Genomic DNA, 25,532 nt, shown 5'->3' with positions numbered 1-25,532 from the left:
TCAGAAATAGTGATCACAAAATGTTCTCTTAAGTGACGTCCACTGAATATATTCCACTGAACAGTCAATGAAAGTAGCTCAGGCAGGAGGGGGACCTTTAATTATAACTGTTAAAATAGGAAGATAACAAAATCCAATCCTTTCTCTTTTGAAAAGCATTGGTGATAGGATGCTGGGATTTTTTCCTCAACAAAATTTAACTCCAGTTTTCACACATGATTACATCAAAATACAAAGGAAACGTACAGAAGATTGGTTGGAACAGATGTTGATTCATACGTTAAAACAAGCTGAGGTATAAACCTCAGCTTTATATGTCAAAAATACCAAAGATGCCGATTTACACTTAAAAGCAAATGTTTAGACACGTAAACTTCGTTGTACCAGGAATAGCCTTCCCGGTCAGTTAAGTTCCCAAAATTACAGTCCCCTATTGTAAAAGAATTCTGTTTCTTCACTGGAAGAGACTATTGCAGGCTCAAGTTCACTTCGTGTTATCTGAAACACAGAGACATGACCTTCTTACAATTTCAGACAATTACTGGCTGCTTTATACTATTTGCATTCAGTTCTATGCACAAGATTCACAAACACACTTCCATTAAGGCAAGACCACCACAACAAAAGGAAGTTGGCTACAGTGATCAGAGAACAGAGTTCTGCTACTTATACACAATCCTCAACCCAGTATCTCTGAATTATTAGCACCAAAGCCAAAGAGGGCTACACCGTAAGCAAGGGCAAATTTGGTTCCCACAATTCAAGGCATGCCAAGTACCCCTGAAATCAATGTAAATGTCTAGGAAAGAGCTTTAATTGAGTAGCATGCCACAGTTTGGCAATGTTTATAGTTATATCTTTAAAAATGCAGGCTCCACAACAGGGATGGGCAATTTTGGGAGTTCATTTTTGGGGCAATGCACCACTGTGGTGCCCAAAAAATAATTAATAAATAATGGTATTAGGAGTGGCTACAGAGCATCAAAAAGATCTAAATTAATTTGTTTGCATGGGTCAAAATGGCCACTCTGGATGCCATTTTATTTTTTTTAAGGATTTTATTTTACATTTTGAGAGACAGCAGGGGCTGCATGTTGCTCACTCCCACTCTAGTGTTTATGGGACAGGAGAGAAACCTGTGAATCCTAACTCACAAAATATTTTCAAGTCCTTATCATTTTTTTCTATCTTCCCTCTGAGAGGTGTTATGGATTATTTCCACCTTTGGTACTCCATCCGTACACTAAAACTGCATCTTTGGGGTGGCAACTTTTGGAAATCATTGTTACCAACCCATGGACTGGGCACACCCAGGTTTCTTCTTCCCATAACAGCTCCCATTCCAAACAGCTATCCTGGGAAACAGCGGTTTGATGCTGAGAACTGCTACAAGGACAATCCCAAGTAGACAAATGCATCTCTTGCACCTGGAAACCAGCTCAGGCACCTTTTAATTTTCCTGAAGATTTGTTTTTGTCTTTGTTTCTCTAGCATTGTCGTTTGCCCTTAAAATGCTCAGCAAAGATTGCAAAGTGAACAGAACACGATAATTACCTTGCTTATCTGTGGCATCCAACTAAATGAAATGGGTACCATTGCTCCAAGGGCAGAAATCATCATAACAGATCTCAATGGATTCAGAACAAATGGCTTTCGAAGCAAAAAGCTTGTGCTGCAAGAGATTGTAAGAGTAGATAATTGCACAGCAACAGACAGATGTCAGTAACTGGTCAGAGGCCCTGATAAGCGTTTGGAAGAACAGACTAGTATGAGAAGAGATTTATGAGCTGCTGCCACAAGCCCAACACTGCAAAAATGGTTGCCTGTTCCCTCCAGATATTCAGGTTGAACCATTAAGTCCTGAAATCCAGAACGGTGACTCCTTGGCCATAGCAGCAAGCATTTTACAAGGTCAGACATTTCCATTGAGGCTTCTACCATTCTAAATTCCCCGGTTTATGTTGTAGTCCAAGGAAGAACCCTTCAGGTTAGAGTCCCTTGATATTTGTGCACAATGAGAAAACCCCTATGATTATACCAATGTTGAACGTGAAGCAGGTTACAGAGACTCTCTGCAGATTCAGAAACAGGACAATCACAGCAGATTGTGTGGATCGGCTTGTGGCTTGAATGGCTGTCACACAGGCACAGACTCCAGATTAATCAACCTCCCATTTTTCTTCTTGGTGTTTGCTTTGCTGGAGATGTCTTACCGTTTTAAGCAGTGCAGAGCAAATTCTGGAATGCACATTGCTGTACCAAACATTGCTGCTCTGGATAATGCTGTTTCTTTTACAGCCTAATGGGAGGAAAAGAACACACACAGACAAGACACAGACGAGAAGGTAATCTACACCACAATAAACTCCAAGGACTGCTCTTCTGCAGCAATCTCTTGAATGATCCTGGATGTTCAAGGATCCAGGATCATTCTAACTATGAAGTTAGAGAGCAACCCTATGTCCCCTAGACAGCGTTTGTGGGAGATAAGATTTTTCAGTTTCCCAGCTCCAAGCTTAAAGACAGTGGTATAAGCTCACAGCCGGGAATCTGTGCTCCCTGTCCCCTCGCCTTCGTAGCCGGGGCAGAGAGAACCGCAGCAGCTGCCCCCTGTGCCTGTCCATGCTCGTAACCTGGAGCATGGGCAGGGCGAAAAGGGGGCGTTCCTGGGGGCGGGAATGGGAGAAGACCATGGAAGCTGTTTTAGACAGCTTCCTATGTGGTCTCCAGCACCATTCCCACCCCCTCCCCAAAGCCGCACTTAGATGTGTATGGGTAGCCAGAGCACGGAGGGAATCCTCTCCTCCGTGCTGCTGCCTCCCTGCATTTTATAGGTGGTTGCCTCTGACTTCAGTGGAGGTTGGAGGTGCCCATCTATACAGGATTGTGCCCTTAGTTAGATTTCTTTTCCCAAAGGCCGAAAATGCCCCCACACAGCCCAATGGAAAACATTGTCATCAGCCCAGTAAATTACCATGGCACAACTTGCTTGAACCAACTTTCATTATTTCATTCGATAATATTGTGGTTTTAATGTTCTATATATTTCATTGTGGTTTTAATGTTCTATATATTTTAAATTGTTTTATTGTGTTTTGTTTGGTTTTAATTTTTGTGAACCGCCCAGAGAGCTTCGGCTATTGGGCGGTATAGAAATGAAATAAATAAATAAAATAAAATTCGATGCACTCGTCCTAAATGCATAGCTGCTACCAAGATACCCTTGACTGATTTCACCATAATGAGGCAAACCAGTATAATGGAAGGCCATACCAACTGTTTCTTTTATATGGGCTACCTGTCATGACGCTTTGGGTGTGTGGTATAGGAAATTTATTGGACCCTGGTACAAATGGGAAGGTCACAGTATGGGAGGATATAGACTGATGCAATGATTGACTGCATTTCTATACTGTCCCATAGCCAATGGTCTCTGGGTAGTTCACAAAACAGAACATAAAAACCATAAAATGCGATAGCATAATAAAACATAATATAAAAACGTTTCAAATGTTCAATGTTAGAAATGTAAAGTTAAAAGAAAAAAGTTTAAATTAAAAGAACGAAACTAATTTAAACGTCAAAGTAAAAACTAGCAGCAGTGCAAGGATCATAAAGCACACAAATACTTTTTTTTTGTTTAAACTGAAAGACTAAAAGCCTGGGAAAAGAAAAAAGGACCTCACTTGGCACCAAAAGACCACAATGTAGGCACCAGGCAAGTGTGTCTAGATACCAGTGGGCTGTAAGCAATCTCCAAGATCGGCCTAGTTAGCAAATCAGGTGCATGCTCAGCTGTTGGCAAAGCAGCCAAGGCCTCTAGGACACTACCAAGAAGCCCCAGGTGTCCCACAAGACAAGGGCCAAAACAAGATTGTGTCCCCATTGGGACTGCACTCCTTTCATGCACTGAATGTGCTCCTTTTAAAAGCAAGCTGGGCAGCCACAGCAAATGGATGGAGAATGAGAAAAAGTGGGAAGGCAGCTGCAAAAGGAATTGGTGAGGTGGAGCTGATGAGGACTCCTAAGGAAGCATGGACAAGAAGAGAAGAAGGAAGAATCAGGTAAGTACAAATCCCTTGATGCTGAGGTCATAAGGGACAGCTGATAAGAGTGAGGAGGAGTGTGCCGGAAGAGTGGATGACAGACCATGGGACTTTCCTTCCAAACCTACAAGTGACTGAAAGAGAAGCAAAATGTTGCGGACTGGCTGAGAATTTAATTCCGTATAGACAACTTCGGTTAGAATGGGCATGTGTGGGGTGGGGAGGGGAGGGGAGGAATCAAGCCAGTAGAAAGATACGATGCTGCGCTTACCTTTTCTCCTGCTCTCTGAGACAATCCAATGACGTTGCCTTTGCTATCCATGACCTCAATCCCATGCTCAAACTCAGTGCTTCTGATTATGACCAGGTTAAATGCACACAAGATGGCTGTTAAAAACAGAAACAAAAAGGGAGGAAGAAAGGAAGAGAATAGGCTTGGTAAGTAACACAAACAAGCAGTGCTTGCCTAAAATTAGATTATTTTTACGTTCACATTTAATACAAGTTGTATCTGACATTCAGCTATTTTGGCTGCAATCACAGTTCACAGCCAGTGTTGGAAGCATGCTTGAAAATAGTGGTTTGTAGACAAACGTGCGCCCCCTTCACGTGTTCATCACATGAAGGGGGTCCGCACAATTAAATGGGCAGTCAGGCTGCACCACTGTTCCCATCCCAGTGTCCGTGCATTGAATGTTGACACCTCCAGGAGGAAAGCCTACACACAAGTCTGTGTGATTGGGGTTCTAGCTCCCATAGAGATTTATGCAGGTTCCCCTTCTTAGACATCCATGCTCAATGCCTGGATGTTGGGGGCTGGAGCAAGGAAACCATGTAACGTCAGGGATGGAGTCAGCAGTGTAACACCTTTAGTCATGCAGATCCTCTTGACACAGTTAATGAATACAGGGTGCTACAGTTGGCCAAAATATTGGTCCAGATGTAGTTTTGTACCATACTTCGCTCCCAAAATGAAAGTAAGGGAGGAATTCAAATGTGAGAGGAAAGGGGAAAGAGCCCCCAGTAGGTTCCTGGTCTCCTAACCAGAGTTAGGAGATCTTACATTGATATGTCTGCAACAGGCCCTAGGAAGTATGGGAAAGCATTATTGATCACCAGGTGCCATGATGAATCTTGGTACAGTAAAGTGCACGGGAATCTTGGGTTGGTGGAAACATTCTTCATGGCAAGTAAGCCTTTGGCAGGTGACAAGCTATATATACACAATAAATGAACCAGCACCATATTACTTGATTTTAAAAAAACAACTGCACAATTCATGAGGAAGAATACCGATACATGTCACTAAAACATGATACAAAAGTACCTTTAGGGCCATTACCCTAACTGGAGCTAAGGAAAAATTATCAAGGCAAACCAACAGCAGTTCCTAGTCTGAAGCATGGAACAGCTGAAAGAACAAGTTCTCACCTCAATGGCCCTTGAATGCTTTTCATTCACTCACCTGTCAGTGGACCTGGTATGATATTCTTGAGGAAAAGTTGCACAGAAGGACTCTGTGGTTTAAAGCAAGTCATAAAGTAGTGAGGAACAGCCTAGAAACAGGAGGCTGTGTTATAAACATTAATGGGTACTCAGCTTTTCCATGCCATCCATAAAATATATTTATTTAGTTTATATCCTGAGTGGAGCCAGCACCCCATCCATGGTTACCCTGTATTAACACCTGAAGAGGGCTTAACATTATCCTGGAGCCAAGCCATAGTTATTCATTCTTGTTTACAATTCTGTGGCCCAGTTAGTTAGATTGCCATGGAAAAGTCAAGACAAGGTCTTCACCCTCTGTGAGCCTAACAAAGTGGTCTTCGAAATGTACCTCACACAGGAGGATTGCTGTTTTCCACATGGTCAAAAGAGGCTGGAAACCAATGTCTTCCACTGTTCATTAGCAAGTCAAATTTAAAACCTAAGATCCTGCCACTCTAATGAGTACTGCTTCGCATATACAGGCTACTCCACCTCTGGATGCTTGGTGATTCTGCTCCTAGTCTACTGAGCCAAGGACAAGTGATGCAGCACTGGAGAAATGGGGAGGAATGCTGCTGGCTCAACATGATGGGACTTGTAGTCCAACACATCTAGAAGGCACCAGGTTGGGAAAGGTTGCACTAGGCGCTGGGTTTTGCTTTCTGGGTATGGAAGGTTTTCCTGCTCCTTAGGGATGCTCCTGCCCTAAGCTATATCCTAGTCAGACATGGTAATCTTATATATATAATTCAAAGTTGGGAGTTAGTCATCTTTTTTTGACTGCCTTTCCATTGACCAGTTCTCATGAAACACACTTCATTGGAATGCTCTTGACACACAGATTCTACAAATAACAATTGTTTCACTATAATTCAAATTTTATTTATGTCCACAAGGCTTTTTTTTTAAGAATTAGGCTATCTTCTATAACAATGTACTATGAAGTTTTTTTTTAATAAAAAAAATGTCAAGAATAATTAAACATAATTAATTGCAAATTACAAATATGAACACATAAAGGTCTCTTTATAAACAGAGGTGCAGACCAAAGTACTATAATATGCCATTAACAGATAGCCTGTAAACAAATCATGAGGGGATTAAGAGACACTTACAGTTAAAAGTAACCCAGTTAAAGTTTAGTTATTGCTCAGAAAGGAAGTCTCTAGCTGTTAAATTTAACAAAGTAACATTTAAAACTCCCTGTACACCTTTATAAACACAGGTGCAGGCCAAAGTACAATGATATGCCAGTAACATACATCCTGTAAACAAATCATGAAGGGATCTACATTGCCATGAGTCGTGTACGCTCATTGGCAAACCTCAAGATTCAACTTGTCGATGGACTGCAGATGTTACAGTGGCCACCCTGGAGTTTATACCAAGAACACTGTATTTCAGGACATTTTGTAAAGATTAAAGATGTAACACTTTGAATGTTTCAATAAAAGCAGTTAGTTAAGTTAAACCTTTGTTAGATTTGATTTTTCTCTGTGAACTGTGTTCATGGGTAACCAACTGGTTAGAAAATAAAATCAGAGAGAACTTGGAAATACATACCCCCACAGAAGCAGAATACACGATTGCTCCGGTGCTGAGAAGTAACTGTTTGTATGGAAGTTCCTAAAAGCAAACATACCCACAACAAATCAGAGCCTACTCAAACGCTACAATGCAGAGAGCACTTGTTGCACGCCGGCCTTTACAAATAAAACATACTTCAATCTTTTCTGGAGCATCCCCGTTTGCTTCATTTTTAGAATTCCCATTTGCCAAGCCGAATCCAGTAACGTATGCATGGAAAATGAACTGCAAAATGTGAGATTGCACAGGCACATTAGTTAATGAATACATTAACTCATACAATATTAACGTGTCAAAACAAAATGGACTGTTTGGTACCTGCCAAATAAAGGCTTGCTTCGCTCCTCTGTGTGGTAATAAAGAAGCAACAACCTGTAAATAAAACATGAGGGAAGAGAGTCTGGACAACATCGCAAAGATACATAGCAGCACTGGAAAGTCAGACAGTGGATAATCGTATGTTTTGTTGTACCTCCTAAAACAGGGGTGCACAACTGGGGGCCAAATCTGTCCCACTTGGGGTCCCAAACCAGCCCTCCGGGGATCCCCAGAGGGCCACGCCACCTTCCCCTGCCCCACCCCCTTTCCCCCAACTACCGATCATTTGGTGGTTTTGTGCAGTTTTTTCTCCATTCTAAAAGGTTGAAATGCCTCTCCTCAGGCTTAGTTGCTGGCAGTAAGAACCTTAAGCTAAAATGTACTGATCCATTTTCCCCTGCCCCTTTTGCCTTCAGTCCTGCCCACCACTGGAATGTGGCCCCCGAAAGCTTCTCCAAAATGGAATTTGACCCTCAAGCTGAGAGAGGTTCCCCACCCCTGATCTAAAGGGATGGGAATGCATTAATTCAGAAGCTCTGCAAACATGCCAACCCCGCTCCCAGGCTCAATTCCAATGCTGCCAATGAGGTCCTAAGAGCCAATGTGATGTGGCTGCTCCCATACCACTTTCAGTAACACCTGAGGGACGTGGCTCACATGGATGGGCTGACACCATGGCTGCTACTCATGTCATCTTGGCCTGTGGCCCAGGTTACTCACTGCCTTCAAAAGTTACAGGAGTGGTATGGCAGCCAAACCACTTTGGGTAAAATATAAATTAGGTCTCGGTTATGGCCGTTCACACATTATGAAAATTCTACATAAATTTGCACAAATCTAACTGCTTAATGTACACATAAATGGCATAGCCATTTACATGCTACATAACAACAGGCACTCAGAGAAGGAGTTCATTATTAGAGAGGCTCTGCAATAAAATGTTGCAGAGGGGAGAGTTTCTATTCAGGGTTCCAGCCACTCCATTCCATTTCCTCTCCTCCTGGTCCCAGTTTTCTTACTATTATTTTTCTCCAACCATCAAGCTTGCTCAATCCTCTGGAGGTTTTTTCCTCCATTTTGGGGTTTTTCTGGGGTGAGGGTTGGACACACTAGTCCTAGCTACATTAAAAAACCTTTGATTTCTCCACTGATGTCTATGGGCACTTCTCACTTTGGTCCCTGGGAACATTTTAAAACACCTTCTCAGTGTGAACTAGGAAATGACCAATCCCAGCAACGAGGCAGTTCTGTCAACCCTTTTTATCTCTACGCGTCTCTTCCTCCCTCCACCTTGTCCAGTCACTCCATTCCATTCCCCTTCCCACACAGGGTTTTTTTTCCCCTGTCTAAGTCTGTCAGCATACTATGCCTTCAGTTATCATTGGGCTGTTTGGGATTGTTGTTTTCCCTTAAAATTTCTAATATCCCTGCAAACGTCACACTCACCCTGAGTCTGCTGATACCTCCCTCTTGTGTGCGGATGGTGTGGCTTTGGCTACATTAGCATAACCATGGGGAACCTTGAACTGGTATTAGAAGGAATGATGATGATGAAATCCACATACACACATACTGATTTGCTCTGCAGAAATCTTTCGGCAGCACACTTTTTCTCTGCTTATGGTGCATTGTAGCCATGGACTAAATAGATTAACCTCTTAAACTGGGCTAGGACAGGGCATGCTGGGTGAAACTGGTCCTGAACTTTTGGGCTAGGGGGTTAACTAGATTTTTCTTTCGGTCTGTTCTGATTTTTCAATATGGCATCCACTGAAACCATGAGGTTCTGCAAGGGACACCTGGCAACTCCAGTGCCCACAGGCATTCTGGAAATTTCCATCATTACTCACCAATAGAGCAGTACAGGGCAGGAAAGCTTTAAAAGAGAGAAAACGTTATTTATTTATTTAGTCAAATCAACTGTTCTGGAGGGTCTCTTAGAGGACTAAAAGAAAGAGCAAAAAAACAATGTATACCAGGATTTCACATGAAGCTTAAATCCTAATCTTGTTCCTCCACCATAAGTTGATGGAACTGAAATGCACAATTCTACTCTAAGATCAACATGACCCCTGCAGCCATCCAAACCAAAAAAAGCTAATTGGGAGCTACAGCTCTGAGGAAGCTCTATTCCCAGAGGAGACATGTGGCAATGTGGTTTGTATTAAAAGGAAGCAAAAGGTTATCCCAGGTAACCAAAGAGAGACTTCATGAAAGGTATGCCTGTGCTGAATTAGGCTGCGAGTTATTTGGCTCTTTATTTCATAATCATGACCAGAATTTAACCACCAGGAGTGATTCCAAACTGCACAAAGTGCAGCGTCAAAGCTAGACAGAACCAAGAATGTGGAAGTGCGAGTGTTTTATCTGCTAAATAAATGTAGGACTTGGTCACCTGATGCAAAAAACTAATCAGGGTGTTTCTATCTGCGGCAGCAAAACTACATGAAACTCAAGTAATAATGTTTCAGGAGAGCTCAAAATACCACACACCACATGAGAGGAAAAAATCATAAAGACTGTGGATTATTTGTGTAGTTTGACATTAATGTAAATTATGAGATCGTGTCATTTATAGAATCAGTAGTGCAAGATAAGAAATGGAAGTAATTTGAGTTAACATGAACATTATGACAGTTTATGAAGTAAGTGTTTATGTGGGGAACAATGGGTTAAATCCAATGTCACGCTAGCAGCAATCTGCTAGCATGACAAGATGTTCTCCCTCCCTCTTCCCTGCTGCAGCTCCCCGCGCTGCCTGAAAATCTGCTCCAGAGGGGTTCCCATCCTTCCGGAGTAGATTTTGAGGGTGCGCAGGGGGCTGCAAGGGGGAGGGGAAATTGTTCCCCCTCTCAGTTCCACTGACAGAGCGGCTTCTGTCAGCAGAACACCACCACTGAATACCACCCAATGCAACAAACCTTTGATGCATTCTCTGAAACCAGCTCGTCACATGCTGGAAGCAAGTGACAAGGCAAGTATTGCTAACCCCAAATGTTCAGAAATTACTAGTCAGGCCTTAAAAATCATGACACGAGCTATTTTGGGAGCGGGGAGGGAAAGTATAGTATCTTACAATCCCATCCCACCCCAAACTATGGCATTTTAAAAAATTTGCATTCCTGCATCCCTGGGATGCATTGCCTTCACATTCTGAAGAAATCACTGTAACCGTGAGGCCTAGGAAGATTCAAATTAAAACTGAGATCTTCATATTCTAACACGCATTCATGGATTGCCCAAAAATGCTCACAGGTTGTGTGTTGCCTAATAGCAGTAATAAAGGTCTTTATGCAGCAACCAGCTTGAGTTCCACTGATAGCATTCACTCTCAGAACAGTATTAATATTATTCAGGACAACAGACCACAAGTTCTAAAAGAGTGTATCCAATTTTCAGTAAAATGACACATGAAAACTGACCTGGTGGCCTGAATGCAACAGGAATTGTATCACCAGTGCCCGGATTCACAGAGGCCTTTAGGGAGAAAAGCAAACACAAAATCCCAAAGGTTTAGGATATCTTTACAAAAAGTTGAAAAGATCTAAGCTAAAATAATTCCTAAAAGAATTATTAGAAACTCACCAGACTTAGGTTCCAGGCTTCTTTTATCTAAACAATTGGAAAGCAGGATTTTAGAAGTATTTCAGAATTCATTTTATAGCTGAACACATCTTTCTTGATTAGTTTTCAAGAACTACTGCTACAGTAAACGCCAACAACCACACTATCATGACCTATATTCTAGACCAGTCATTCCCAACCTGATGTTCTCCAGATGTGTTGGACTACAACTCCCAGCACTCTAGTTGTTCATTGTAGTTCAACACATCTGGAGGGTGCCAGGTTGAGAAAGGCAATGTCCACAGGAGTAAGGTATACCTATTACTCTGAACTCAAATTAAGCACGTTGACAGATTTTATATTGTTTCTGCTAGTGTGCTGTGCAGGGCACTGAAAACGTGTGCCCTGCCTGATCAGTTAGAACTCTGCCTAGTAACTTCTCTAGCTCCTGATATTTCATCAGGCACTGACCACATCTGCACATAGCAGTAAGCCAGGACCACTAGCAAATCCTGGCTTACCATGAACAAGCTGCACACTGGTGCACATAGCCTGTTTGCTCCCTCTTCAATCCTCCTGCTAGCATGAGCAGATGAATTATGGTTTGCTTTGTGTGATGTCTGAACCTGGGATCCTGGTTTGTTGCCCCCAAACAAGCCAGGATCACAAGCCAGTGTGTTGCGGCTTACTAATCCTGGCTCCTTTGGGAGTAATAAAACAGGATCCTAGGTTTGGACACTATGCAAAGAAACCATTTCTGGTTTGTTTACATGCTCGCACTAGCAAGAGAAGCAAATTGCCTGTATACATAAGCATGCATCTCATTAAGCCAGTATTTGCAGGCAATCCTGGCTTCCTACTGCATGTGAATATAGCTACTCCCTCTTTGCAGTCTTAAGTAATAGACATTGTTTTAAAATTGAAACAAGAACTTTTTCAGAATGCTGAATTTTGCAGCCAGTACAAATGTATGAACTTGCACCATGCAATCCTGGAAGGCACACTGTTCTAGTAACATCCATTGCTCACCCAAAGTTCATCAGAACATAAGAAGAGCTGTGCTGGATCAGACCAAGGGTCCATCTAGTCCAGCATCCTATGGAGAGAGTGGCCAACCAGTTGTTGACTGGGAACCCACAAGAAGGACACAAGTACAACAGAATACTCACTCACATGTTCCCCAGCAATTGGTGTACATAGGCATTCTGCTTCTGGTACTGAGGGTAGCACATAGCCATCAAGACTAGTAGCCACTGATAGACTTCTCCTCCAGGAATTTATCTGACCCCCTTTTAAAGCCATCCAAATTGGTAGCCATCACTACATCTTGTGGTGGTGAATTCCATAGTTTTTGCGCCTTGTAAGTAAGTATTTCCTTTTATCTGTCCTGAATCTCTCACCAATCAGCTTCATGGGATGATCCCAGGTTCTAGTATTATGAGAGAGGGAGAAAAATGTCTCCCATTCCACATTCTCCACATCACGCATAATTTTGTACACCTCTATCATGTCTCCCTCACCCTCCTTTTTTCCCAGGCTAAACAATCCCAACTGTTGTAACCTTCCCTCATGGGTAGATGCTCCAGCCCCTTGATAGTTTTAGTTGCCCTTTTCTGCACCTCGATCACCTTTTCAGAATGCATCTCATCCTTATATATTAAGACCTGAGTATGCAGAACATAAGCCTGAGCTCCATTATTGGTTTAGAGAGGGGCTGCACCTTGCAGAAAGTCCCTGCTTAAAAAGACTGTCCACTGAAGGATTTGCTCTGTAAAATCAATACACGAACAATATGGAATGCTAAAAAAAAATATTAAAAAGCAGCTATTCCGCTTTTTAATTTCAAAAAATCCTCGGTGTCCATGAAGTCCATTCAAGATAAATGACAACTTGTTGTTTATAAACCATTTTGACGTAAGGACCATCTTCCACAATCAGTAATCCTTCCAAGAGTTATGAGAAGCGTCTGAAAAGGCAATCACTAGCCACCTTTGGGAGAGTCAAATGAATCAAGGGTTTTTTTCTTTCTTTTTTTTAGAGATGCAGATGTTGCCTTTTCAGTTGGATGCATCTTCACTGTAATAAATGTCACCAGTATTTCTCTTCTTCTAATTCAGGCTGCAAGATTGTTGCACTCCTGAGGCATCTCAAACTCTTACTTTTTTGTTCAGAAGCAGCTGCTCCCCGAGGAGACGAGCGCCAAGGACGTTTCCCGTGGATTAATGAAGGTAACACATCTGTCCAAGGCAAGGTCCACACAGTAGCCCCTGCTCGTGTGTTACTTGTGCAGAGGGCACAAATGTGTTGACACAGGAGCGAGGCCATGGTGAGGGCCATAACCCTGCCCCTGACGTCCTGTCCCTGGGCTAGCCTCCCCCGCCCCAGTGGCGTCTGCATGGTGATACAGCCATCTGGAAAGGAATCCCTACACCTGAGCAGCACCTGGCACACAGGGGCGCCACACAATTAGGATGCCACTCATTGTGTGGAGTGCCTATGCATGAGCAGCTGCTCAGGTGCGGGGGTTCCTTTCCAGGTGTCTGAACTCAACATGGAGCTGTCAAGGGGAGAGGCTAGCCTAGGGATGTGACGTCAGGGGCAGGACCAGCAGCTCCAGCACATGGATGCAAGTGACGCATGACTCGAGCTAATGCTGGGCCTCACTCGTGGAAACCTGGGTTCAAAATGACAGGTTGGTTACGGACTTCAGTCTTCTCCCAAAAGAGGGTCTATGACCCCCCTGGCAAAGGCGAAGTACAGGCTGAAGGGGCAGGATTGCAGCTTGAGATCGACAGGCATATGGTCAAGGAACACCTCATTACTTTGAATGAGTTCAAATCTCCAGGGCCAGATGAACTGCATCCTAGAGTCATAAAGGAACTGGCAGAAGAGCTCTCAGAACCGCTGTCTATTCTCTTTGAGAAATCATGGAGGACTGGGGAAGTGCCAGATGACTGGAGGAGGGCTAACGTTGTCCCTATCTTCAAAAAGGGTAAAAAGGAGGAACCTGGGAACTACAGACCAGTCAGTCTGACATCAATCCCTGGGAAAATTCTGGAGCAGATCATAAAGCAATCCATCTGGAAGCACCTTGACAACAATGCAGTGATTACTCGAAGCCAACATGGATTTGTCAAAAACAAGTCCTGCCAGACAAATCTGATCTCATTTTTTGATCAAGTCACCTCCCTTGTAGACCGTGGGAATGCTGTAGACATCATATACCTCGACTTCAGCAAAGCTTTCGACAAAGTGCCCCATGATATCCTGATGAGCAAACTAGCTCGAAGTGGGCTAGATGAAACAACGATCCAGTGGATCCACAGTTGGCTACAGAATCGGACTCAAAGAGTGCTTATCAATGGGACCTTCTCAAGCTGGGGAGAGGTAACGAGTGGGGTACCGCAGGGCTCAGTCCTGGGCCCAGTGCTCTTCAATATTTTTATTAATGACTTGGAGGAGGAGGTGCAGGGAATGCTGATCAAATTTGCAGATGACACAAAATTGGGAGGGATAGCTAATACTTTGGAAGACAGAAACAAAATTCAAAGTGATCTGGATAGACTGGAGTGCTGGGCAGAAAACAACAGAATGGCATTTAATAGGGACAAATGCCAAGTTCTGCACCTAGGAAAAAGAAACCAAATGCACAGTTACAAGATGGGGGATACGTGGCTCAACCACACTACGAGCGAGAAGGATCTTGGAATTGTCGTCGATCACAAGCTGAATATGAGCCAACAATGTGATGTGGCTGCAAAAAAGGCAAATGCTATTTTGGGCTGCATTCATAGAAGCATCGCTTCCAAATCCCGGGAAGTACTAGTTCCCCTCTACTCAGCACTGGTTAGGCCTCATCTGGAGTACTGTGTCCAGTTCTGGGCACCACACTTTAAGAAGGATGCAGACAAGCTGGAGAGGGTTCAAAGGAGGGCAACAAAGATGATCAGGGGACTGGAAACAAAGCCCTATGAAGAGAGACTGAAAGAACTGGGCATGTTTAGCCTTGAGAAGAGAAGACTGAGGGGAGATATGATAGCGCTCTTCAAGTACTTGAAGGGTTGTCACAGAGAAGAAGGCCAGGATCTCTTCTTGATCATCCCAGAGTGCAGGACACGGAATAATGGGCTCAAGTTACAGGAAGCCAGATTCCGACTGAACATCAGGAAAAACTTCCTGAGTGTCAGAGCAATACGGCAATGGAACCAATTACCTGGGGAGGTGGTGGGCTCTCCCACACTGGAGGCCTTCAAGACGAGGCTGGACAGCCATTTGTCAGGGATGCTCTGACTTGGATTCCTGCATTGAGCAGGGGGTTGGACTCGATGGCCTTGTAGGCCCCTTCCAACCCTACTATTCTATGATTCTATGATTCTATGACTCTCCACGTCTAAGCCTCAATTTCAGCCTAGCTAACAGGGTCAGGCAAAGAGGAGCCACAGCACTTAGTACAGCCTTTCCCAACCTGCTGGCCTCCCGATGTGCTGGACTTTGCTGGGCGATGCTGGACATAGGGGTCCAACACACCTGGATACCACTAGGTTGGGAAAGGTTGTACTAAGTATACTAAAATGATAATTAACAACATGATATACAAACATATGGAAAATATTATTACTGGAAGTAGAATGTCAGATACCTTTTTGTCCTGTAAAGACTCTGTAATGTTTTCTCCACTGGCCAGTAAATGTGTTCTGGCATTTTCAATTTCTTCCTATATTTACATGAAAATGCACCAAGAAAAACCATAGTTATCTTTTTTCTATGAACATCCACAGGTCTTCTCTTATCCAGTCCTTCTGCTGTAGCCAGCCTTCCATTGTATGTGTTGTGGATATAAAAACCTACATCTCTCCTCCGATCTACTATAATGTTTTCCAGAGGGAGGCAGGGAGGAGGCTCAAAGCAGCCTCAGGAAGGCATTTTGATCAGAGAAACGGCCCATGGGGAAAGGGTTACCCCTGTCTCTCCCACAACCACTGCACCAATTGGAACTGGAGCCATCAGTGTGTGAGGGGGGAAGTGCCAGGGGATCAGGTCAGGGATTTTCCACATCATATATGCTTCAGGCCCTAAGTCAATTATGGGGACTCAAGATGACACATGCCAAGAACTTGCTTCAGCCATTCCCTGGCATGTTTGTTGAATATTACTTGAACAGCATTTTTTATTTCCCACTGGTGGATGATGCTTGAACTACAGCAAGCACAATGCTGCAGCTGAAAACAGCAGTCCTTTCTCTTCTTCTACTTCTCTCCCCTGTAATGTCTAAGGCAGAGGCAGGCAACCTGGTGCCCTCCACATCCTTTGGACTACAATGCCCATAATCCCTGACCATTGACCATGATTTCTGGGGCTTTTTTATTTATTTATTTATTTATTTATTTATTTGTTGCTTGCGTGCTTGCTTGCATTTCTATACCGCCCCATAGCCAAAGTTCTCTAGGTGGTTTGCAAAAGTTAAAACATTAAATACAATATAAAAAGTTTAAAAGCAATTTACAAAAAAGCACATAAAAGCACACAAACAATATACACAAAGAACATATAACTAAAAACAACGCTGAATTATCAGATGTAATTAAAGACACATCCAGGACCGTTTAAACCTCATCATGTGCTGCCAAATGCCTGGGAAAAGAAATGGGTCTTAACCTGGTGCCGAAAAGATAATAATGTTGGCGCCAGGCGGACCTCATCAGGGAGCTTGTTCCACAGATAGGGGGCCACCACTGAGAAGGTCCTCTCCCTCATTGCTGCTTTCCAAGCTTCCCTTGGAGGAGGCACTCGGAAGAGGACCTTAGATGCTGAATGTAGTGTATGGGTAGGTTCATTTCGGGAGAGGTGTGCCGTCAGGTATTGCAGTCCCAAGCCGTATAGGGCTTTATAGGTTAAAACCAGCACCTGGAATTGAGCTCGGAAGCATATAGGCAGCCAGTGCAAGCAGGCCAGAGTTGGTCTTATACAGTCAGGGCCAGAAATATTGGAACAAGGATAATTGTTTTGGCAGTTGGCCTCTGTACACAACCACTTTGAAGTTGAAAGGAAACACACCCAGATGGGAGCGAAGTCAGGACTTTCAGCTGTAATGCAAGGGGTTTAACAAAAGTGGGGCACTAACCATTCAGGAAGTGCAGCCAGTGGCATACACACACACACATCGTTGGTGGCTCATAAGTAATGGAATGAATGGCTGACAAGCAGCTGCATGGCCAGGTGTGGCCTGTTTCTTGGGTACCCTATGACCAATCAAGCAGATAAAAAGGCCTGGAGGTGGTTCTGAGTGTTACATTTGCATTTGGTAGCTGTTCACTGGAACTCCCAACACGAGGTCCAAAGACCTGTCCATGCGAGTGAAGGAGGCCATCATTAGGCTGAGGAAACAACATAAAGAGCGATAGCAAAAACATTGGGAGTGGCCAACACAACAGTTTGGAGCATCCTGAAAAAGAAGGAATTAACTGGCAAACTCAGCAACAGCAAAAGGCCTGGAAGACCACGGAAGACAACTAAAGTAGATGACTGCAGAATTCTGCTCATGGTGAAGAGGAACCCTTTCACAACATCTAGCCAGGTCAAGAACACTCTTGAGGAGGTAGGCATGTCATTGTCAACATCTACAGTCAAGAGACGGCTTTATGAATGTAAATACAGAGGCTTCACAACAAGCTGCAAACCACTGGTAACTCTCAAGAACAGACAGGCCAGATTAGCCTTTGCCAGCAAACACCTGAAAAAGCCTGCCCAGTTCTGGAATAAGATTCTTTGGACTGATGAAACCAAGATTAATTTGTACCAGAATGATGAGGAAAGTATGGAGAAGGAAAGGAACAGCTCATGATCCAAAGCATACATCATCTGTCAAACATGGTGGAGGCAGTGTTATGGCATGGGCATGTATGGCTGCTAATGGAACCGGGTCACTGGGGTTTATTGATGACCTGACTGCTGATAAAAGCAGCAGGATGTATTCTGAAGTGTACAGGGCTATACTTTCTGCTCAGATTCAGCCGAATGCTGCCAAACTGATAGTACGCCGCTTCATATTGCAGATGGATAATGACCCAAAACATACAGCAAAAGCTACTCAAGAGTTTCTCCAGGCAAAGAAGTGGGATGTTCTTCAATGGCCAAGTCACTCACCTGATCTCAATGCAATAGAGCATGCTTTTCACTTACTGAAGACAAGACTGAAGGCAGAAAGACCCACAAACAAGCAGCAGCTGAAGGAAGCTGCAGTAAAGGCCTGGCAAAGCATCTCGAGGGAGGAAACTCAGCATTTGGCCATGTCCATGGGTTCCAGACTTCAGGCAGTCATTGACTGCAAAGGATTTTCATCCAGGTATTAAAGGCGATCCTTCAGTTTGAAATGATGTTGGTTTGTTCTATTATTTATGAGCCACCAACAATGGGGAGGGGGTGTATGCCATTGGCTGTACTTCCTGAATGGTTAGTGCCCCACTTTTGTCAAACCCCTTGAATTACAGCTGAAAGTCCTGCCTTCGCTCCCATCTGGGTGTGTTTCCTTTCAACTTCAGTGTGGTGGTGTACAGAGGCCAACTTCTAAAACAGTTATCCTTGTTCCAATATTTCTGGCCCTGACTGTATGTTTGGACCTTCTGGTCCCTGTTAACAATCTGGCTGCTGCATTTTGCACAAGCTGCAGCTTCCAAACCATCTTCAAAGGCAGCCCCACGTGGAGTGGAGTAACCTAACTTGGAGGTTACCAGAGCATAGACAACTGAAGCCAGGTTATCGCTGTCCATATACGGGCGTAGCTGGGCCACCAACCGAAGTTGGTAGAAGGCACTCCGTGCCACTGAGGCCACCTGAGCCTCAAGTGACAAAGACGGTTCCAGGAGGACCCCCAAGCTGCGGACCCGCTCCTTCGGGGGGAGTGCAACCTCATCCAGAACAGGTTGAACATCCTCCATCCAGTCAGGAGAACCACCCACTAACAGCATCTCAGTCTTGTCTGGATTGAGCTTCAGTTTATTAGCCCTCATCCAGTCCATTGTCGCAGCCAGGCACTGATTCAGCACATCCACAGCCTCACCTCAAGAATATGAAAAGTAGAAATAGAGCTGCATGTCATCAGCACACTGATGACAACGCACTCCAAAACTCCATATGACTGCACTCAACGTTTTCATGTAGATGTTGGTCAGCATGGGGGGACAAAACTGCCCCCTGTGGAACCTCACATTGGAGAATCCACAGGGCTGAGCAGTGTTCCCCAAGCACCACCTTCTGGACTCCAAGCAGGCCCGAAACCACTGCAATGCAGTGCCTCCCACTCCCAGTTCAGAGAGCTGTCCCAGATGGATACCATGGTTGATGGTACCAAAGCCGCCGAGAGATCGAGCAGAATCAACAGGGTCACACTCCCCGTCTTTCTCCCGACATAGGTCATCATACAGGGTAACCAAGGTTGTTTCTGTGCCAAACCTGGCCTGAACCTCGAACTGAAATGGATCCAGATAATCACTCTCATCCAAGAGTGCCTGGAGCTGGTTGGCAACCACTCACTCAAGGACCTTGCCCAGGAATGGAACATCTGCAACCGGCCTATAATTATTAAGGTTTTTCAGGTCTAAGGATGATTTCTTCAGGAGTGGTCTCACCACCACCTCTTTCAGGCAGCCCAGGACCACTCTGTCGTACAAGGAGGCGTTAATCACCTCCCTAGCCCAGCTGGTTGTTCCCTCCCTCATAGTTTTTATTAGCCAAGAAGGGCGAGGATCCAATATGGAAGTGGTTGCACGAACCTGCCCAAGCACCTTGTACACATCCTCAAGCTGTACCAACTGAAACTTATCCAAGAAAACTGGACAAGACTGTGCTCTGGATACCTCCCCAACAGAAATGGTGGGCCAGATTTCTTTCTTTTTTTAGCTGCAAAGCCACATAAAATAATTCTCTGCCTAAACAAAATTTGTGTTGTTTCATCCTTAGCTATATGTGTGTGTGTGCTATATATTTTAAATTTTATATTTGACTTTTATTATTTTGTATATTTTAGTTTAAGGAAATCAACCCTGACTGCTCACTGGAAGGACAGATACTGAAGCTGAAGCTCAAATATTTTGGCCACCTAATGCGGAGAGAAAACTCACTGGAAAAGACCCTGATGCTGGGAAAGACTGAAGGCAAAAGGAGAAGGGGGCGGCAGAGGATGAGATGGCTGGATAGCATCACCGATGCAATGAATATGAACTTGAGCACACTCCGGGAGAGAGCGCAGGACAGGAAGGCCTGGCGTGCTATGGTCCGTAGGGTCACGAAGAGTCGGACACGACTTAACGACTGAACAACAACAACATATTTTAGTTTATGTATTTTTATGCACTGCATCATAACCTTGATATTTTTAATTTACCACATATTCTTATCCTGGCAATCTTAAAGTATTGATTGGTTTATTTTAGTTTATACATTGTAATTTATTTTATGCTAAATTTGTTTGATTCTAGTGTGTCTTTGTTCATTGAACAGGTCTGTCACCATATAATAAACACTGATTGATTGGCTTGATTTAAGCTGCAATCCTGCGCACACTTACTAGGGAGTAGGTCCAATAAAATCAGTGGGTCTTACTTCTGAGCAAACACGCCTAGGACAACTGCCCCACATGACTTTGGCTACATTTCCCAGTCTACGTTCAGGCTTCCAATCCCGTATCTGCCACATATGCAACTCAAAGTATAAAACGTACATATATAAGCTACTTACGCTGGATGCAAATAGGAGTAATGGGTCCAAAATATCTCCCCAATGGAGAAATCTTTCAGAAAAAGTCTAAAGAAAGAGATTTACTTTTAAAAGTTGTTCAAAGATTTAGCAATTCTGTGCTGCCATAATTCCTGAAGCTAGCCAAAGTTAGCCAGTAATTGGTACATAAATTGGTCCTAGTACTAGTCCTATCTGTTCAGCAAACCCTTCTTTATTTCCACTGCCTAAATTGCCTTCCGACATACTGAGCTATTCCTCTCACTAAAGCAACACATGCAATATGGGTATGTTGTATACTGACAGGCATAATCTTACAGCACCTCTGAAACATGGTACCTCATCTTTCCTGCGCCTTGCTATGGAACCCAAATAATGCAGATGACCACATCCTACATGGGATTATCTGGTAAATGTTAATCTGGTAGCAGATTATCTGTTAAAATAATCTGTAAAGTCACTTGGGTGATTTTAGCTGGATCCTGCTTCAGTTCAGGAAATTGAACTAAGGCCACAATCCTGCACACACATACCTGGTAGTAAGGCTAACTAGACACAGAGGGGCTTACTTGCAAGTAAACATGTGCTGCACAAGGCAAAATTCTCAGCCATTACAACAACCTTGTAAGTAAGCCCACAAGTTATTAGCTGACAAATACGTTTATTAGCCTGCTGGAGGCTAGCAGGGGAGGACAGAGAGCTCCGTCCCCCCTCCAGCACTGCGCTGCATTTCTATGCTGTTTGCAGAGGATGGCCTTCTCTCCTCTGGAAGACCACTTGGTGTCTATGCTGGATGCAGAGGAGGGAAAGAGTGCTCCATCCCTCTTCTACCAGCCTGCTGGGTCACTTCCATAAAACTCCATGTGCTCGCCTGTATGCAGTTCCTTGTCACCTGTGGCTACCAGGCTCCTGCTTAAATACAAGACTGCATTAGTACGTATTGGGGGGTTTGCTTTAAAACATGAAATCAAATAAAAATCCACTTCCCCTAAGCCATACATCTAGGCCAGTCTTCCCCAAACTGGGGCCCTCCAGATGTGCTGGACTACAACTGCCATCATCCCCAGCTAGCATAGGCCATGCTGGCTGGGGATGGTGGGATTTGGCATCCTATATATATGGAGGGCCCCTGGTTGGGGGAGTCTGATAATCTAGGCTGTGATCCTAACATGCTTACTGAAAATCAACTGGCACAGCAAGCTCAGTTCAAAATGTATGGCTCCTGGTCACCATCAACAGCAAGTCCATCATAACATTTGAAGATGGCTTGTGAATGTGGCTGTTCCCAACTGCACAGCAAATCACCACACCTCTTTCCCTGCCTATTTTCTGGGCAGCTGGTGATACAGTAATCCTCTGCACAATTGAAGAAATACCTGTTGTGAGCCATTTTCAAATATTACAGCTAAACGATTTTTTAACATCCAACCCTGACAAGTGGAGTTTTAGTTGCACCTGAGAATATCCCCATCCAGCAACTGCTAACCTAGATTCAGCTTCCAAGTGTACTCTGTAGCAGAGATCAAGCAGCACTTCAAAGGAATCTCTTCCCAGTGACATTGAGATGTTAGAGACGTTATGACCTTTAGTAGCCATTTTTCAGATAAAAGATTCCCCACAATCTCCGCTGTTTTACAGCACGGTAAGATTGTGCTCATCCTAGGGATGGGACAACTGAAATGATAGGGAGAGAAACTCCCTCCATCCAAACTGATGGGAAACCCCAATACAGACAGATGTTACAACTGAACCCATTGAAATCAACAAGACTTATCTTTGAGTAGACATGTATAGGATTGTGCTATTAAAAGCACAACTATATGGTATTTCTATTTGGTCTAGATCTGAATGATAATTGTTAGAAAATGAGAACGAGATTTCAGTACACGTTGTTACATGGCTTCCCTTTCATTCCTGTTCTATTGTTTGTTTGTTTCACTGTAATTCATTCCGAGTCACAGGTATACAGTCTTTAATCCTATACTCACTTACTCGGGAGTGAGCCCCACGGAATTTAATACGGCTTACTTCAATCCCCAGTACCTAGGTTTGCACTGTCGGAGCACTGATGGTGCAAATCAGCCATTCCTAACCAGATGTGCTGGCTGGGGCATGCTAGGGATTGCAGTCCTGCACATCCGGAGGGCACTAGGTCGGGGAAGGCCGGTGCAACTCAACACCAGAAGACGAACAACATCAGCGATCGCTCCCCTTTGCAAGCCATTGCATCCCACCTGCCCTTTTGCAGGCTGCAAACTCTTTCCACTTGAGCAGCGGAGAGCTCGGCCTCCCTCCCCGCAGTACAGGCCTCTCTCACGTCTTCTGACCCCCCCGGCATCCCCACCCCCCGAGCGACGCTTCGTAGCCATACTTTGCCCTCGCTTCTCCAGAACCGCGCGTTCACGTCCATAAGGCTCAGTGCGCGACGCCGGAAGGCGCCTGCGCCGGAAAGCTCCGCCCGAGGCGCTCTCCGGAAGCGGCTTCCCTTCGCTACTCAGGCTCAACCCCTCGCGTTAGACGTCACGAGCGTGGGCTCACTCTTGCTCGCCCTCCTTCGTTCCCTGGAAGGGGATGGTTAATGTCATTATATTTTAATCCTGGCAGGAAAGGCCCGCGGAATGAATCCCCCTCCTTCCGCCGCCCCCGAGAAACGAGGCAGCATGGCGTTGAAGCAGCCTGGCGTCTTTCAGATGCGTTGGACTACAACCCCCATCGTTCCCGGCCAGCAGGGGATGATGGAGTTGTAGTCCAGCGCCTGTGGAGGGCGCCATGTTGCGGGAGGCTGCATGACGGAGGGGACCAAACGTCTCGTTTCTCCGTGGCTGGAGTCGGGTGCAATCATTGCATCTACCAATGTTACTGCTCTTCCACTCATTTTTGAAACCCAGTAGGGCTCCAATTCTATGCCCACTTACTTGGGAGGAAAGCCCTATTGTGTTTTGAGTAAAGGTGCCTAGGATCGGGCCGCGCACTTCTTTCCTGACATGGCATCTGTGCTTGTAACAAGATAGGAACATAGGCAAACATTCAACCAAGAGCACTTTTCCTGCTATGAAGATGCAGGGTTGGGAATCCTTTTCTTAATTTCTGCCTGTCATGCAAAAGCAAGTGGCCAACTCCACATGCAATATGCCCCTTAATGTTTCAGAACCTCTCATGGTGAGGTCACAGAAATATTCATAGAAATAATGTCTTTCTACTCTTCTTGAAATGCAAAATAAATGACACCCCCTGTTCATTTATGCCAGGTTTCCTTTTGCGCGTATAAACCGTGCATTGAAAGGAATATAACTAGCCACTAGGTTTGCCAGGTCTAGATACCGCGAGCTCCTTCAAAATGTGTAAGCATGATGACTGCCACTAGATGCAGCTTCTCCCAGTGTAATTACTTTTGTGTAATATAAGTTGTGACTAGAAACAACCCCCTGAAGCCTGATTTTTGAACTGTTGCATTGGGAAATACAACACTGCCTGAGTTCCATGGGATTTAGTTCTGAGTTGTGCATAGGACTGCAAGCCTCCTATGCAACTTCTCCCTTCTCTGCAATTTAAAAGGCAAAGAAACTGATTCAAAATCCGTAGTACAATACCTTTATTAGGGCATTCAAATTGGGCTCTACCAGCTGATGTGATGGTTTCAGGTTTCAATGCCTTTAGGACCACCGAGAACAGTATCTGCGAACTTTCCTCCTCAGTATCATCTTAAGACTCTGGACTATGCAGACAGCCTAAGTACAACATCCAGTCAGCCTCCTCACTCTGCTCCTATTCTCCCTACCTGCACCTGCCAATCTTTTTGCAACATCTTGCCTTATGAAGAGATCTGGTGATGTCAGAAGCGTGCACATTTTTTGTGATTTTTTAGTTGGCCTAATAAAGGTATTATACTATATGGATTTTGGAATTTTTCTTATGGTCAACACTTTTTTCCCTCAGAGACTGGTCAACTTACCTATTTTTTGTCCAGGAACATTAGAGTTTGCTCCAGAAATTCAAAACAAGCTGAAATTTAGTACATAATTGCAGCTTGACCTCCTGAACAACGTACTAAAAATCCCTAACAATCCCACTTGGGTAACATCCACCACTTTAGGAAAATGGCAACCATTATATGAATATGGAAAATGACCATAGCATGGGTTCAGTACCACCTCGGACCATGATTCTGCTGTCTACAACTATGTTTCTGGGGTAAACAGACAGGAAAATTGAAGAAATCATGTTTTAAATACAGGCACTGGGAAAAGGCAGTTTTGGTCAATTGTCACAGCATGGTACCGTTGTAATAGCTAGTAACAGCTATAAACTGAATGTTTTGTTTTGCCTTGTTACAGATTTGAGTAGAGATGGCTGAATCTTGTGTACGTTGTGATGGTAGTCTGCAGAGTGCTTCGACAGCTGTAGTGAAAAAAGGGGTCTGCAAAAAAATTACTGACCATTAGCATGGCAATAGTAACGTATGGCTGTGAGAGCTGGACTATAAGGAAGGCTGAGCGCCGAAGAATTGATGCGTTCGAACTGCGGTGCTGGAGAAGACTCTTACGAGTCCCCTGGACTGCAAGGAGGTCAAATCAGTCAATCCTAAAGGAAATCAAACCCGAGTGCTCATTGGAAGGACAGATACTGAAGCTGAAGCTCAAATATTTGGGTCACCTAATGCGAAAACTCTCTGGAAAAGACCCCGATGCTGGGAAAGACTGAAGGCAAAAGGAGAAGGGGACGGCAGAGGAGGAGATGGCTAGATAGCATCACCGATGCAATGAATATGAACTTGAGTTCACACTCCAGGAGAGAGCGGAG

General features: G+C 44.3%; 1 protein-coding gene across 6 annotated transcripts; it reads right to left on the bottom strand.

Moving 5' to 3' along the window:
* Positions 1–83: 83 nt before the first annotated feature.
* On the bottom strand, positions 84–23,169 carry SFXN4 (sideroflexin 4). 6 transcript variants are annotated; one of them, XM_084846098.1, is made up of 15 exons: positions 23,104–23,169; positions 20,736–20,801; positions 15,643–15,717; positions 12,177–12,432; positions 11,025–11,051; positions 10,862–10,916; positions 9,290–9,315; positions 7,440–7,493; positions 7,257–7,346; positions 7,098–7,160; positions 5,512–5,602; positions 4,318–4,433; positions 2,214–2,299; positions 1,555–1,672; positions 84–498 (listed from the first exon to the last, which is right to left on the bottom strand). In XM_084846098.1, the coding sequence occupies exons 4-15, from the start codon at positions 12,303–12,305 to the stop codon at positions 421–423; spliced, it is 933 nt and encodes a 310-aa protein (XP_084702224.1). In that variant the 5' UTR covers positions 12,306–12,432; positions 15,643–15,717; positions 20,736–20,801; positions 23,104–23,169; the 3' UTR covers positions 84–420. The 6 variants fall into 6 exon arrangements, with proteins under 6 accessions (XP_084702224.1, XP_084702221.1, XP_084702222.1 ...); XM_084846095.1 differs by lacking the exon at positions 12,177–12,432; XM_084846096.1 differs by lacking the exon at positions 12,177–12,432 and having other exon boundaries at positions 5,512–5,563.
* Positions 23,170–25,532: the final 2,363 nt, after the last annotated feature.

This window comes from Heloderma suspectum, chromosome 3 (assembly GCF_057233095.1).
Source record: "Heloderma suspectum isolate Gila_16-S chromosome 3, 16-S_ref, whole genome shotgun sequence".
Lineage (NCBI taxonomy): Eukaryota > Metazoa > Chordata > Lepidosauria > Squamata > Helodermatidae > Heloderma > Heloderma suspectum.
This window is presented reverse-complemented; position numbering and strand designations above follow the sequence as displayed.